Consider the following 13768-nt stretch of genomic DNA (forward strand, 5'->3'; position numbering starts at 1 on the left):
GATGTAATATAGAGTGGGCCGGCATTGCAGCGAAGCAACTAAGTAGTAGGACAGGACAGGACAGACACTCCCACAAAATAAAATTAAAACTGCAATTGCAAAATTGCGTCATTTGTGCTCTTCCATCCTCCACCGATATGGTCAGAACTCTTCTCTTCGATTCCAAATTCTTTTTTCCCCCAAATCTGTAGTAGGAGTACTAGTTTAGTCTATTCAAGAATTATGTTTCCCTTTCTCAGCTGTCTTCATTTTTTATTTATGGGAGTTGTATACTTCTCCTTCTTCATAGTTTTCCATTCTTCCAAGTTTCTTTATTTGTCTTATAACATAATGATTGATTATATTGGCCTCTCTCCCTCTGTGTGCATAATATGTGTTGTTTCTGTTTAGTATTTATGATTTTCCCCCTTCTGAGATGTGTCTTCCATTTCTAGTTATGGGACTTAGAGTTGAATGGAAAGTTTCCATTTTTAATTATATTGCTCTCATTCTGTAAAATTTTAGTAGTACATGAAATTATTGAAGGGCTTTTCCCCCTGTATTGTATTCAACCGTTTTTCTGTTATTTTAGGAGTTTTTTACTTGATGATACACATGAATTGATTGAGTTTTTTAATCCTCATCGCTGGAATTTTGTCCAATTTACCCCTTGTCAATATCAAGCAAGATAGCTCAAATTAAAATTAGCAAGAGCCTTAGGATATCTTCAAACTTCCAATCCATCTTAGTAAACAATTGGTTAACCTTTACTAGTTTTTGCTTGTCTAGGCTATTCCTCATCCTCAATGGTAAATGCCCCCTTAGGGAGTATTCTTTCGTGATTGTCGTGGTATTCTTTTGTTATGCCCTTTCCCTCAATCCCGCAAGCATAAGTATGAGCCTCCATTGAATAATGCAACATCTTTAGGTTCCATTTCTAGCCCTGAGGTGCAACCAATGTGGATAGGCATTCGTGAAACAACCATTTCATCTTAATGATGGAGTTAGAGGAGGATAATAAAGGGTTCCCCGTTGCTTGGTTATAAAGAAAGTGGAGTCCTTTATAATGTTGTGTAGAGTTGGGAGAAGGGACACATCATTGAATATAGTATTGAACGAAAATTTGCGCCTGAGGTTTTTCTTGAAGGAAAGAGGGCTTTCTGTCAAGGATAATTTCCATCTTAAGTTTTCAGAGTGGCAATGCGTTATGCTACTTATGGCAACATATTTTTATGAATATACGGTCCACCCGTCTTTCGCTCTGTATTAGGATAAGACCATAGTTTTTGAGAGAAATGTGTGATGACATTTTTCTATTTCGTAACTACTTGGAATTTTGCTTTTGCGTTGCTGTATGAACTATGAAGTAAAGGAAGATTGGAAGGCCTTTCCCTTTTCTGTAGGCCTTAATTTAGAACTGAGAGATTGCATTTTGTGGAGTAATATTTTACATGCTTATTATGTCAAAATCCCTAAGAGTATCTAGTTTCCTAGATTTTCTTGAATTTGATGCATAGTTCCTCTTTTACTTAATGTAAAGTGTGAATTTAGTAGTACCTTGGTAAATGACTCAGAATATCAGCATTTCCTTTTGCTTATCTAAGAAATGAATTTTTGAAGTATGTTAACATTAGATACAAATGCATATGTACATTGCAGTTTTAATGGACATATAGAGATTGGTGGGATGAGTTGCTTCACCGTTTGCTGTAGGCAAAAAATATCTTCACCTAAGAAGCGAACAACAGATATAAACGAAGGTAGATATCTCATGTCCAGACTGTTCAAACCGTGTGGTGGGATAATCCATGAAGCAATTTGGTCACAACATGGACGTATCGATGCATCTTTTGAATGATGTTTATGCATCATGTGCTTAAAGAGAAGAATTTTCTAATGGAATTTGAAATCAAATGCAGAAATTTTTTCAAGCGTTGAAGATGCTAAGCTGTACAGTTACAGAGAATTACAAATAGCTACTCAAAGTTTTAATGAGTCTAACAAGATTGGCGAAGGCGGCTTTGGTTTGGTCTACAAGGTACGCGCGCAATTCCTTGCTGCATCATCTGATGCTGCAAATTGTTTTGTTGTCCTGCTGGATCAACTAAATTCTCATTCAAACTTGTAGGGAAGGCTAAAAGACGGCTCTTTAGTGGCTATAAAGGTTCTCTCTGCCCAGTCAGAGCAAGGCGTGAAGGAATTTTTGAATGAGATAGTCTCGATATCAGGAGTCGAACATGAAAACCTCGTCAAGTTGTACGGTTGCTGCACGGAAGGGGGCCACAGAATCTTGGTATACGGCTATCTCGAAAATAATAGCCTTGCTCGAACTCTTCTAGGTGACCTTTCCCATGAGTGCACGTTTGGTTTGCTACTCTAATTCGAGAGGATACTTATTAACTTGTAATGTAGGAGGACGAGCCAGCCGTGTTCAGTTCACGTGGAAAATACGGTCTCAGATCTGCATAGGGGTGGCACAAGGACTCGCCTTCCTTCATGAGGAAGTCCGGCCTCATATCATTCACAGAGATATAAAAGCAAGCAATGTACTCCTTGACAAAGATTTCAAGGCAAAGATTTCAGATTTCGGTTTGGCGAAGCTTTTCCCGACCAACGCGACGCACATCAGCACACGTGTTGCTGGGACACAGTAAGTTGGTGAATTCCTATCCCATTTTTATTTCCTTAACTTAGGAATTGGATGTATTATTGTGTTTTATCTGTTATATGACTAGTAAAATGGATGATAATGCAATTTTAATGGTGTCTAATTCATTAGAGATCTTCATGTGTCTGCATTTTTCAGTAATTGGTTTAAAATACTCAGAACTTTGCTCTGATAGTGGTTTTGTTTGTATTTTATCCTGATTTCAATTTCCAACGAAATTGAAGCTAACCCCACATACAAAATCATTTTACGATGCCTTTTCTAATCTACCGGCTTCATAGAATGCCGACTTCTTGAGCATCACCATCTAATCTTGATAATGAGTGGAAATGAATCATCTTAGATGATGTTAGAAGTTTGTTCAAATTCTTTTCTGTATGCTTCATTTTATCACAATGCGATTTTGAATATGGTTCTAACTAGTAGTCGTCGTGCGCAGTGGTTATTTAGCCCCAGAATATGCGATTCGTGGAAAGCTGACACGGAAAGCAGACGTGTACAGCTTTGGCGTTCTCCTAATGGAAATCGTCAGCGGAAGGAGCCACAGAGACAAGAGATTACCAGCCGGAGCACAAAATCTCCTTGAAATGGTTCGGAACTTTTTGATTCGGTGTTTCAGTTAGAGTCTTGGTACGAAAATGTTACGGTTATTTTGGTTTGGATTTCGATTGAAATATCAGTTCCTCGTTTCAGGCGTGGACTCTATACGAGAAGGGCCTGCTGTCCGAGCTGGTCGATTCATCGGTGGAGGGGGAGGCCAACATTGACGAGGCTTGCAGATATCTCAAGATCGGGTTTCTATGCACCCAAGTGATGCCCAAAACGCGCCCCGCCATGTCTGAGGTCGCGAAAATGTTGAAAGGCGAGATAGATGTGGACGATGAGAACATCACGAAGCCGGCCCTAGTGACGCAGCTGCTGGGTCTGACGAGCTCGAGCTACGAACCACACGGATCATCGTCAGGCTGGGGAACACCAGATGGGTCTTCTCCATTACAAGTTACAAATGTGTCGCATGGTACCATGACTTTCAGTTCAATATATGATCGGAGTAATTAAGCAGAGACAATGTTTAGTGATATGGCAAATTTTTGTTGGGCTTTTTTTGTGAGTGAAAATCTTTGTATTAAAGTGATAATAGTATATTTCAGTCTACTTCAAAATGTCAATTTAGAAAATTTCGAATTGCATTTGGAATTGAATTAGTTACTGGTTTTGTATAATTTATATTCTTTTGTTAATTGAGTTTGTAATTCAGTTGTCAAAGGTGCGGTGGTGGTTAATTTACGCAGAACCATAAAATAGAATAATTCAAGTCAAGTTATGAATATAGCAAAGTAATGAATGGTTATGTAGTAATTACAATCATGACTTCTGAATTAGTCATTTATATCAAAGTTCACACCAAGTCATGCCAAAGACTGAATTTGCTCTAAGACTAGAATAATAAGAGAACTTATTTTTGCTTTTGGTATCGTGCTTGCTTTAGTTTAGTTTAATATTTTTATTTGTTTGATTAGTTCGATTTTTTTTGGATATTAGTTCAAAGGTTTTCATTCTTTTATATTGTTAGTAGTTGCTTCGTTTTTTTATTTTAGGTAAGGTTTCATGAAAGTTTTCTGAAAAAATATTCTCTTTTGTTTCTTGTAATAAAGGAGTTTCTTTTCAACACGAAGAGTATATGTGTAATACATTGAGTGGAGAAAATAAAACAAAAGAGTTGAAATAAGAATAAATTAAGAGGGAGGATCAAGTATGAGAGAGAAAATACTTTTTGCTAAAAATTATAGATATTGCCCATTATCAATTTATAAATATTTCATTTTTTTAATAATTCTTGAGTCAATATTGTAACTAAATTAATTTTAAAATAAACAAGAGAGAGCGAAAAATAAATAAATTTTATTAACACAAAAAAAAGCTAATTAAATTTTGAAATTTGTTAAATACATCCAACCAAAAAATACTTGAATAAAAATGCATTAGTATAAGAACCTAAATGAAACTAAAAATTGTAAAAGGACTCAATGAAACAAAATGTATTAGTATAAGAACATATTAAAACAAAAATTTGTATAATGACCTATGAATTAAAATGTATACAAAGACCTCTAGATGTGTTTTGTCGGGATAAAATGTGTTGATAAGATAGAGGGAAGATTGTCAATTAAATTATACTAGTACTAACTTTTAGTTGACTTCTGGTTAATCTCATATCTAATAAAACTAGCTAATTAAATCATAACTTTTGCACGTTTCTCAATTTTCCCATACAATTAAATTTTTAATAAAAATTTGTCATTTAAATCGTAATTTTTCGTTAACTTCTTGATAAATTAAGCATTATTCTATATTATGATTAGGCCTGTCAGGATATCCGATCCGAAAATTCCGGGTACCCGATCCCGAATTTTCCAAAATTTAATACCCGATACCCGATTCGAAAATAATTTCAGATATCCGGATACCAGACTCGGATATCCAGTCTTGAAAATTCGGGTATCCAATCCAATTTTGGATTTTTAGTTTAAGCTACAAACTTTAAAAAAAATAGACTTGTCATTCGAATTTGATACAAACTTAAAGTAGTTCAAATTTAAGAGAAAAAAACTACTGCAAATTTTAGAAATAAAAAATTCATAAGTTATAACACCCCTTTATTTATCCATAATAAACATCTCAATTCATACATCAACCCAAAATATGACTTAAGAGTGAAGGATTTTGGGAGTATATTTAATTATTTAATTTTTAAATAATAGAATAAATACATTTATATTAAATTTAAAAAATAAAATATAAAAAATCGGGTAATTCAGGTAATTTGGATATACCCGACCGGGTATCGGGTTATCCGATACCTGATAATCTAAAAATCCTATACCCGAACCCGATCCCGAAACCCGAAAAATCGGGTATCGGGTACCCAATATTTCGAGTTTGGATATTGGGTTTCCAATTCCCGATATCCATTTTGACACCCCTAATTATGATGGTCAATTTTAGATGGTTATTATGTAATTGGGAATGAAATTCAAAGATGTTGGGACCAATTTGTTTTTACAGTTAACATATAAAAACAAAATTTTAAATGATAAGTAAATTTCATCTCTACTAACTCATTTACTTATATTTTATTACAAAAATAATATATAAATACTTCCTCCATCCCATAGAAAAAATAGACCATATTTTCTTTTTTGTCTGTCTCATAGAAATAGTCCATATTCATTTAAATTCCTTTTCTCCTTCTATTTTACTTTATCAGTTATGGACCCCATCATCCACTACATAATTTCAACTACATTTTATCATCATCTCACTTTACCAATTACACATTAAAACTTGTGTCAACCCTAGATGACCTATTTCTATAGGACCGAGGGAGTATTAGACTAGACCTGCCCACGGTTCATAAACCGGTGGTTTCGGTTCGGAACCGCCAGTTCCAGTTTTGGAAAATATGGAACCGGAACTGAACCATGAGGATGTTTCACGGTTTCTGTTTCGGTTCCGAACCGCAAGTTTTCGGACCGTTCGTAGCGGTTTAGGTTCGGGTTCGCGGTTTTGCGGTTTTTTCTCTAATTTTTTTTTGCCTTGTAGTTTGAAATTATAAAATAAATTGGAGCAAGGAAATGGATAGTTTAAATTTAATTAAGACGAGTAAGGTGAAAATGATACTCCCTCTGTCCCATTGAAAATGACTCACTTTCCTTTTTGGTGTGTCCCAACCAAGATGACCTCATAACTTAAAATGGAAACACCCTTTTATCTACTTTAATCATTTCTCTTACTTTACTCTCTCCACTTGACACACAAAATAAACTACTCCCTCCGTCCCTGAAAATTTGTCACATATTTCATTTTTCGCCCGTCCCTTAAAATTTGTCACCTTTCACTTTTACCATTTATGGTGGACCCCATATTCCACTAACTCATTCTCACTCACATTTTATTATAAAACTAATATATAAAAGTAGGACTCACATGCCACCAATTTTTTCAACCCACTTTCTATTATATTTCTTAAAACTCGTGCCGGGTGAAATAGTGACAAATTATGGGAGATGGAGGGAGTATATAAAATCTCATGCTGCCCAAGGAAGGATAGAGGGAGTATCAAATTTACAATTTACACAAGAATTAGGGTGAGTGTAAATGAGGATAGATGGAAGTATTTATAGATAAAAATAGAAGAAAATTGGATCCAATTTGAATTTAAAATCAACATTTAAATAAATAAAAAAATAAAAGAAATAGTTTTTTGTGCAATCAATTTTGAATAGTGCAGCCATCGCCCACCGCCAACCAATCAATTTTGAAGACTCAACCAATCAATTTTGAATACTACCGAGTTATTAATCAATGTTAATTAGAATATTATGTTTTATTTAAAGTAATCAATTCTTTTAAGTTTTATTAAATAATGTTGATAAATATTTATTAATAATGATCCACACTCCATAGACTCCATAAATAAAAAACAATTTAATTAAGAGTAAAGGCCAAATGTGGTCCCTAACATATGACCGTTTTATCAATTTGGTCCTTAACATTATCTTTTTGATTATTTGGTCCCTCACAAATAAACTCGGACCCGAATCGGTCCTCACTTAACAGAACCGTCAAAAAATAGACGATGACCGCAATTTGACTATATTAAATTACTAATGGTAATTAATTATACCTAATTATAATTCTTTTCCTATTAGCAAAATTGGAAAGAAGATAGTATCAGTTGCAAAATGAAATGAATAATTTGTAATTTAATAGGAATTAAGAATTATAATTAGGTGTAATTAATTACCATTAGTAATTTAATATAGTCAAATTGCAATCACCGTCTATTTTTTGACGGTTCTGTTAAGTGAGGGCCGATTCGGGTCCGAGTTTATTTGTGAGGGACCTAATAATCAAAATGATAATGTTAAGGACTAAATTGATAAAACGACCATATGTTAGGGACATATTTGGCCTTTACTCTTTAATTAATAAACTTGGAAATCGTATTATAAAGTTATAGTTTTAATATAAAGATTAACTATGTTTAAATTTATCATTGTATTCATGGTTCACGGTTTCGGAACCGTCCGGAACGGTGGTTCGGTCGCGGTTTCGGTTCGAAAAATTTGGAACCTGAACCGAACCGCGGTTCTAAAATTCACAATTTCGGTTCGAAATATTTTTTGCGGTTTCGGTTTAGAATTGTAACCGACGATTATGGTTTCAAGTTTAATTGCCGGTTCGGTAAACCTTGGGCAGCAGTATATTAGACTACATCCACTATTTTGTTTATCCAGTGTCCCAAATTCAACTGACACTCTAATCATGGACATAGAGTATTAGGTATAATTAAGTAAAATTAATTAACTCAAAAAATAAAAATAAAGTTAGTACTAAGTATTAATCAAAATTCTCATTTGATAGAAGCTCTGAGCCGCTCTTACTGCTGCTGGAGATTTCTCCTGTTCTTCTTCTTCACTCGATGTTTTTGAAACTTGGAGGGAAGAAAATGGACTGTTTATATCGATATCTATATAGATATAGTTAAAAAGAAGAAGAAAACTGGCGGACGAATGGAGGGCCGTAAATTGGGCCGAGCCGGGCCCGAATTCTTATTCAGGCCCATTACCGCACTGCCATATTGGCCCGAAGCAAATCCAACTAGGGTTCTTATTGCATTTCTCCGATTCGATTTCCGATTATTGCTTCGTAGCACTCCGCATCATGGTAATTTTACTCCCTTTCCGTCGAATTTTGTTCCAACTAATTTGTGTGTGATTCAGAATTATGCGCTGTGATTGAATTTTAGCGATTTTGTTAGTGATCGTAGTTAGGATTTTTGTTTTTCGAAGTAGTTTTACCTGATTATTATGTTCAGTGTTGGATTTGACAGAGTTGAACTGAATCAACCTTTTGTTTTAATGGAGAATTTAATCGTAATTAATTGTTATTTTTATTTTTAGGACGGAAATCATGGCCAGGAAATCATGAAGATTGGGATGACTGAAGTAAGATCTTTCTCCAACTGATTGATTTAAATCATGCCAATCTGCTTTTGTTGTGTTCTTGAATTTTTTTTTCCTGTAACTTAGTTTTGTTGCTTGCAGAAATCTGGTGGTTTCTTTTCTACGAACATAAGTACAGATAATTAGAGCTCAAAACTAGTGTAATTGCATAAGAATAATAGCTAAAATCACGGAGAATGAATCGGCTCAAAACATACTAGTCATAGTTTTTGGCATATCCAAGAACAAACTTGTAACTTGTGAAATCATGATTGAACATATAACACAAGTAAACAGCATTCGAGTTCAAAATTTTGTGTTGAATTATAAGATAGTTAGTCGTAACTAGTGATCTATTGAAGAACAATTTTTGTAACTTGTAGTAATATGTAAGGTGCGCTGAATGCAGTTAAAGATATGGATATGGTTTCTTATGTTGCTACGTTGCTGAGATCGGTTTGTAGTGAATTTATGCTTCTTGTCATAATTGGCGATATATCGAAGTACAATCATTGTAACTTGTAAGTTGCCGTGATATGAGTTACCATTAAGGCTATCGTATCTTACGTTTGCTAAATCAATGAAACTGGTCATAATTGGTGAAATAATAAAGAACAATCTTTGTAACGTGCAAGGTGCCTTGGCGCGAGTTGAAGTTAAGGATAACGTATCTTTTGTTGCTAGGTTAATATGATTGGCATTTGATATCTGCTTAGGTTGATTTTTGTTCTTGTGTTTAGATAGAAGATGCGAATAATGAAACTGATCTGGAGACAAACTACAATTCCGAAGCAAGCATTGGGGACAAGCGGAAGCGAGATGGGAAGTTGAGATCCGAAGTTTGGCTGCATTTCACGAAGGTTATCCAGGAGGACGGAACATGTGAGAAATGCCAGTGTAATCACTGCCGGAAGCTGTTCACTTGTTCGAGCAGAAGTGGGACGACTCATCTGAAACGCCACATAGACGCCCGGATCTGCCCCGTCTATAAGAAAGACAAGGATAAGACGGTAACAATATCGAGCTATCCAAGAAACGGCCCTATTCCATGGAAATACGAAACCTCCGCCCAACAATGCTTGGATGTTGAGGCCGAAATGCTACCGCCGGAGAGGCTTGGTAATCTTGAACTTCAGTCGTTCAAGACAGCCGAAGATGACTATGGAACTCCAGCGCCTTTACGGAGTAAACTCCCTCAGCAACCTGCAGGGAAGTCTCAGCCAAGAGGAGACGCATGGATGAATGAATTCAGGACGTGTGTAGCTAAGCTCGTGGAGCTGAATAGCGGGAAGGTTCCAGTGCTATCGCCTCAGCCATTGGCAATTTGTGCTCCTGATCACTCGTTATCTGCTGCTCTCAAATCATTGAACGAGATGGAGGATATCCCTCAGTCGAGCGAGATGTACTTGGATGCTTTCGAGATTTTGCAGGATGCTGGAGAAAGAGAGTGCTTCGTGTGCTTGCCCCCGGAGCCGCGCAGGCGCTGGCTGCAGCGAATCCTGCATCGTCGTCATCCCCTGCGCTATAGCCCGAATATGTGACGGATTTTTATCCATTTTTAGGTATAAATTGTTGTAATTTGGCTTGTGTGAAGTTGCTCACCTGAGGTGTGGGTAGGGGATATACTCTTTTTTAGTAATAAAACTGCAGATATGTCATAAAAATATTAGTTTGGTGCCAAAAAAATCTAATTTATAAACACACATTGTATAAAATTTACGAGTTAGAATGTGTTTGAATTGGAGTTTATATTTCATTTAGAAAGAGCACAATTATTTTGCAACAATGCTTTCTTGGTTTTCTAATTCTATTTATGGTGTTTGAATTGATTGTATATTATCCAGTCTTTAATAACATATGTTTGATATGTATATGGAGTAGCACTTTATAGTGTGTAATTCCAAAACTATCATCTGACTTTTTATAGTATATTGAATCTGAAGGCTATATTAGTAATTTTAGTTAATTTAAGACTGACATTTTATTGCTATCACAAAATTTTTGTTGATGGTAATACACCCTTTTCTTGCCCCAATACAACGGGCCTTTGCCCTATGATGGACCACACTGAATAATTATATGCAATTCAAACACTAGATTGGGCCAGTAAATACCCTTTAAATGTTTCTATCTACCAATTCAAATACACCCTTAAAGTATAAACATATGACGTCATGTTCTGTTAAGAATGCAGTTTGTTATCGGCCAATCATCATACAATATGTATTAGGGCTCAGAGTGGGAAGACACCCTCCTAACAGCCTTTCCATAAATACCTCATGTCATATCATTAAGTCTTACCAAAAATACCTTCAGCCCTCCCAATAGCCTTTCAAACAACCCAACCATTTTAATTCATTTTTGTTGGTGTTTGATCAAATATTTAAAATAACGATGACGAAATTACTTGGACATAAAAAGAAGGAAACACAAACATACTACATTAAAATTAAAAAAAAAATTACACTAAAAAAAACCCTTCCAAAAGCTTAAACATGTCATCCTGTGCGGTTCACTCGTCGGCGTCCTCCCCAGCAGCATCCCCAGCGTTAGCCCCACCATCGTCCAGTGGCAACTCCATAGTGCGCTTCATGATGAAGTACTATTTCTTGAATCTGGGTTCGATTGCCACGCTCCACTGCATGACGGCGTCTAACATGTGCTTTTCATGCTGCATCATGATGTTTAAGGAAAGAGTCTAGGCGGCGGAAGATTGGACTTCCGCGGACCCGCTCGCCGATCCTCTCGATATCTGCATCGCCGTTTTCTGGCCGATCGAACGCTGGCGGCGGGGAACTGGGGGAGGCACCTCATCGACATCTTCGGAGAGGTCGACGGAACCGCTGCTGCTGAAGTTGCCGGAGATACCGAGCCGCATCCGCTTCGGAAAGCCCTCAGCCCTCCCCTACTGGAATTTGGGGGAATCCTTCAAGACCAGAAAGGAATCCCAGTGCTTAAACTGTGGAAAACACCCGACCTCGGGGTACTGGCTCAACGATAACTCCTTGATGTCGTCCAGTGTCTGGCCGCTGGTCATCGAGCGAATGTTGTTCTCGTAGATGCCGACGAATCTGGATACGACCTTCCTTATCCAATCCCATGCCTTCCGGAGTTCGTCGGGACTGTGTTCCTTCGAGCCTTTGGGCTTGCAACTATTGTAGCTGTCCTGAATACGAGCCCACAACCCCTTCCGTGTCTGCTTATTCCCCTCAAGGGGATCATCAACGATCGAGCTCCAAACCTTGGCAATAGCAGCGGACTCCGCCAAACTGTACACCGACGTCTTATCCTTATCCTCCTCCCCCTTCCCCGCAGGAGCGTCGGTCTGCGACGACTGGCTAGCAACTTCATTCTCTTTCCAGCCGCCCGTCTTTCTCCTCCTCCCCCTTTCCCTTCCCCTTCCCCCCTCCGTCGGCTGAGGAGTGGTGTCTTGAAGAGTCGTGTTTTAGTTGTTAGAAGCTAATGATGGTTAGCGAAAGAGTGTTCCGAAATTTATAAAGAAAACCCTCGGTCTAGGGATCCACTAGACACTGGGTCTAGGAATTCAGAGAACCTTAAGCTACCTGTCGTTGGGCACACAATCGCTACTTTAACTCCCTCTTCAAAAACCCTCAACCTGCTTTAGTTAAGAAAAACTAGTACATGGAAGTAGGGATCGAATCCACGGAGATGAATGCGCAAGTAAACATGTTCGAAGACTCGGGAACTATTTTTTTGTTGGCTGCTGCCACGCAATTTTGGGGTTGAGCTCTAATTCCTAGACTTGGTAATTGAGATATTATACTCTAACAGCTAGATCTAGGCATAGACTTAAAAAAACATGCATATTAAATCGAAATAGAGCAAGACAATTACCAGATCTAATGAACAATTTCCTTGATTAACCTAGACTCGGTAAAGAAGCTAAACGTGGGGACCATTTTCTGAAAAAGGTAGAGTACGACTAAAAAGCTGCAAAATAAATAACTAAAGCATTAACTAACAGCGACATCATCTTCTCCATTATATTGCACGAAACAACCAGCTAAAACAGAGCAAAGCGAGAATTGAAACAACGTAACCAAATTAAACCGACAGAAATTAAGAACAGATAAAACTAAAGCAGATCTACAACTACTAGACGAGGCAAAATGAGAATGCAGAATTTAAACAACTAAATGAAACACAAACAAGCAGATCCAACCACAGGACGCTTAATCCACTCCGGATCCAAGCCATCCACAACAACCAATCAATTTCTTACAAAACAACTTCAAACTCAGATCATCCAACAATAATCAGCAAACCAAACCCAAAACAACACGATAAGATAAACGGAACATAAACAGACATATCCATTGCAAAATATGAAATATCCAACGATAGAAACAACACCAATACCGAGCCTCGAACAGCGAGGACTCGGAGAGTACCAAAAGTAAGCAGAAAATTTAAAACAAGTGTTTCCTCACCTCCTTAGAGACGGTGTTGCACCACAAACTTCAGATGAAGATGAGAACCCCCCCCTCAGATTTCCCCCAAGTGCGTGAGTGTGTAGAGAGAAATTGGAAAACTAAACTAGGATCTGAAAAGCGATGATCAAGACTTTTTTTTCATGTTGATTGCGTGCTCCTTTTTATAGTGGATAGAGCTTCTAGACTGTTCTTGTGATTCCTATTTTGCCCTCCAATCGATGCTCCTCAGCCTAGTGGCTCTTCATCCTTCTGCTCAATTGTCCTTGCCAGCTTCCTTCACCAGGCGATCTAGGCGATCTCTGTCTTCTTCCTGGGGCTGGCATTTTCTCTACACACCTGGCTCAAAAAGGTTTTTAGACCTGGGAAATCGCAGAATTTAACCCTATAACCAATGCATGAAATTAGCCTTATCATGTCTCTGTACGGAGAAATCCCTAACTCCTCCAGTGAGAATTCATTGTCGTTGAAGACCTCATTGCTCGGCAGAGTGGAATAATCCGCTCGAACGACCAACCCTACATGTTGGGCGGATAGACAGGCGATTGGAGGGTTACCGGTCTAGGTCTACATGGGGAGGCGTTGCCCCCGACGTTGCCGCTCATTCCCCACAGGCTGCTGGATCCGGCGCCGAAACCCAATGGGACTTGAATGAAGCCGGT

General features: G+C 37.6%; 2 protein-coding genes across 2 annotated transcripts; both read left to right on the forward strand.

Annotated features, from left to right (window-relative positions):
* On the forward strand, positions 1–3888 carry LOC125191866 (cold-responsive protein kinase 1-like). The gene is made up of 7 exons (XM_048089293.2): positions 1–140; positions 1639–1739; positions 1899–2017; positions 2108–2318; positions 2392–2629; positions 3087–3237; positions 3341–3888. The coding sequence occupies exons 2-7, from the start codon at positions 1667–1669 to the stop codon at positions 3704–3706; spliced, it is 1158 nt and encodes a 385-aa protein (XP_047945250.1). The 5' UTR covers positions 1–140; positions 1639–1666; the 3' UTR covers positions 3707–3888.
* A 4191-nt stretch (positions 3889–8079) lies between these two features.
* Positions 8080–10324, forward strand: LOC125192771 (uncharacterized). Its single transcript, XM_048090416.2, has 3 exons — positions 8080–8377; positions 8614–8658; positions 9396–10324. Exons 1-3 carry the CDS (start codon positions 8375–8377, stop codon positions 10194–10196), a joined length of 849 nt encoding a protein of 282 aa, XP_047946373.1. The 5' UTR covers positions 8080–8374; the 3' UTR covers positions 10197–10324.
* Positions 10325–13768: the final 3444 nt, after the last annotated feature.

The sequence above is a fragment of the Salvia hispanica genome, chromosome 4 (assembly GCF_029641045.1).
Source record: "Salvia hispanica isolate PSC_SH4W2 chromosome 4, Shi_PSC_v1, whole genome shotgun sequence".
Classification (NCBI taxonomy): Eukaryota; Viridiplantae; Streptophyta; class Magnoliopsida; order Lamiales; family Lamiaceae; genus Salvia; species Salvia hispanica.

Excerpts from the sequence above, each read along its gene's own strand:
- LOC125191866 (XM_048089293.2), top strand. The coding sequence starts at position 1,667 with ATGAGTTGCTTCACCGTTTGCTGTAGGCAAAAAATATCTTCACCTAAG. Across the intron at positions 2,018-2,107 it reads GCTTTGGTTTGGTCTACAAG|GGAAGGCTAAAAGACGGCTC; the intron begins GTACGCGCGCAA and ends TCAAACTTGTAG. Across the intron at positions 2,630-3,086 it reads ACACGTGTTGCTGGGACACA|TGGTTATTTAGCCCCAGAAT; the intron begins GTAAGTTGGTGA and ends CGTCGTGCGCAG.
- LOC125192771 (XM_048090416.2), top strand. Across the intron at positions 8,659-9,395 it reads TGAAGATTGGGATGACTGAA|ATAGAAGATGCGAATAATGA; the intron begins GTAAGATCTTTC and ends TCTTGTGTTTAG.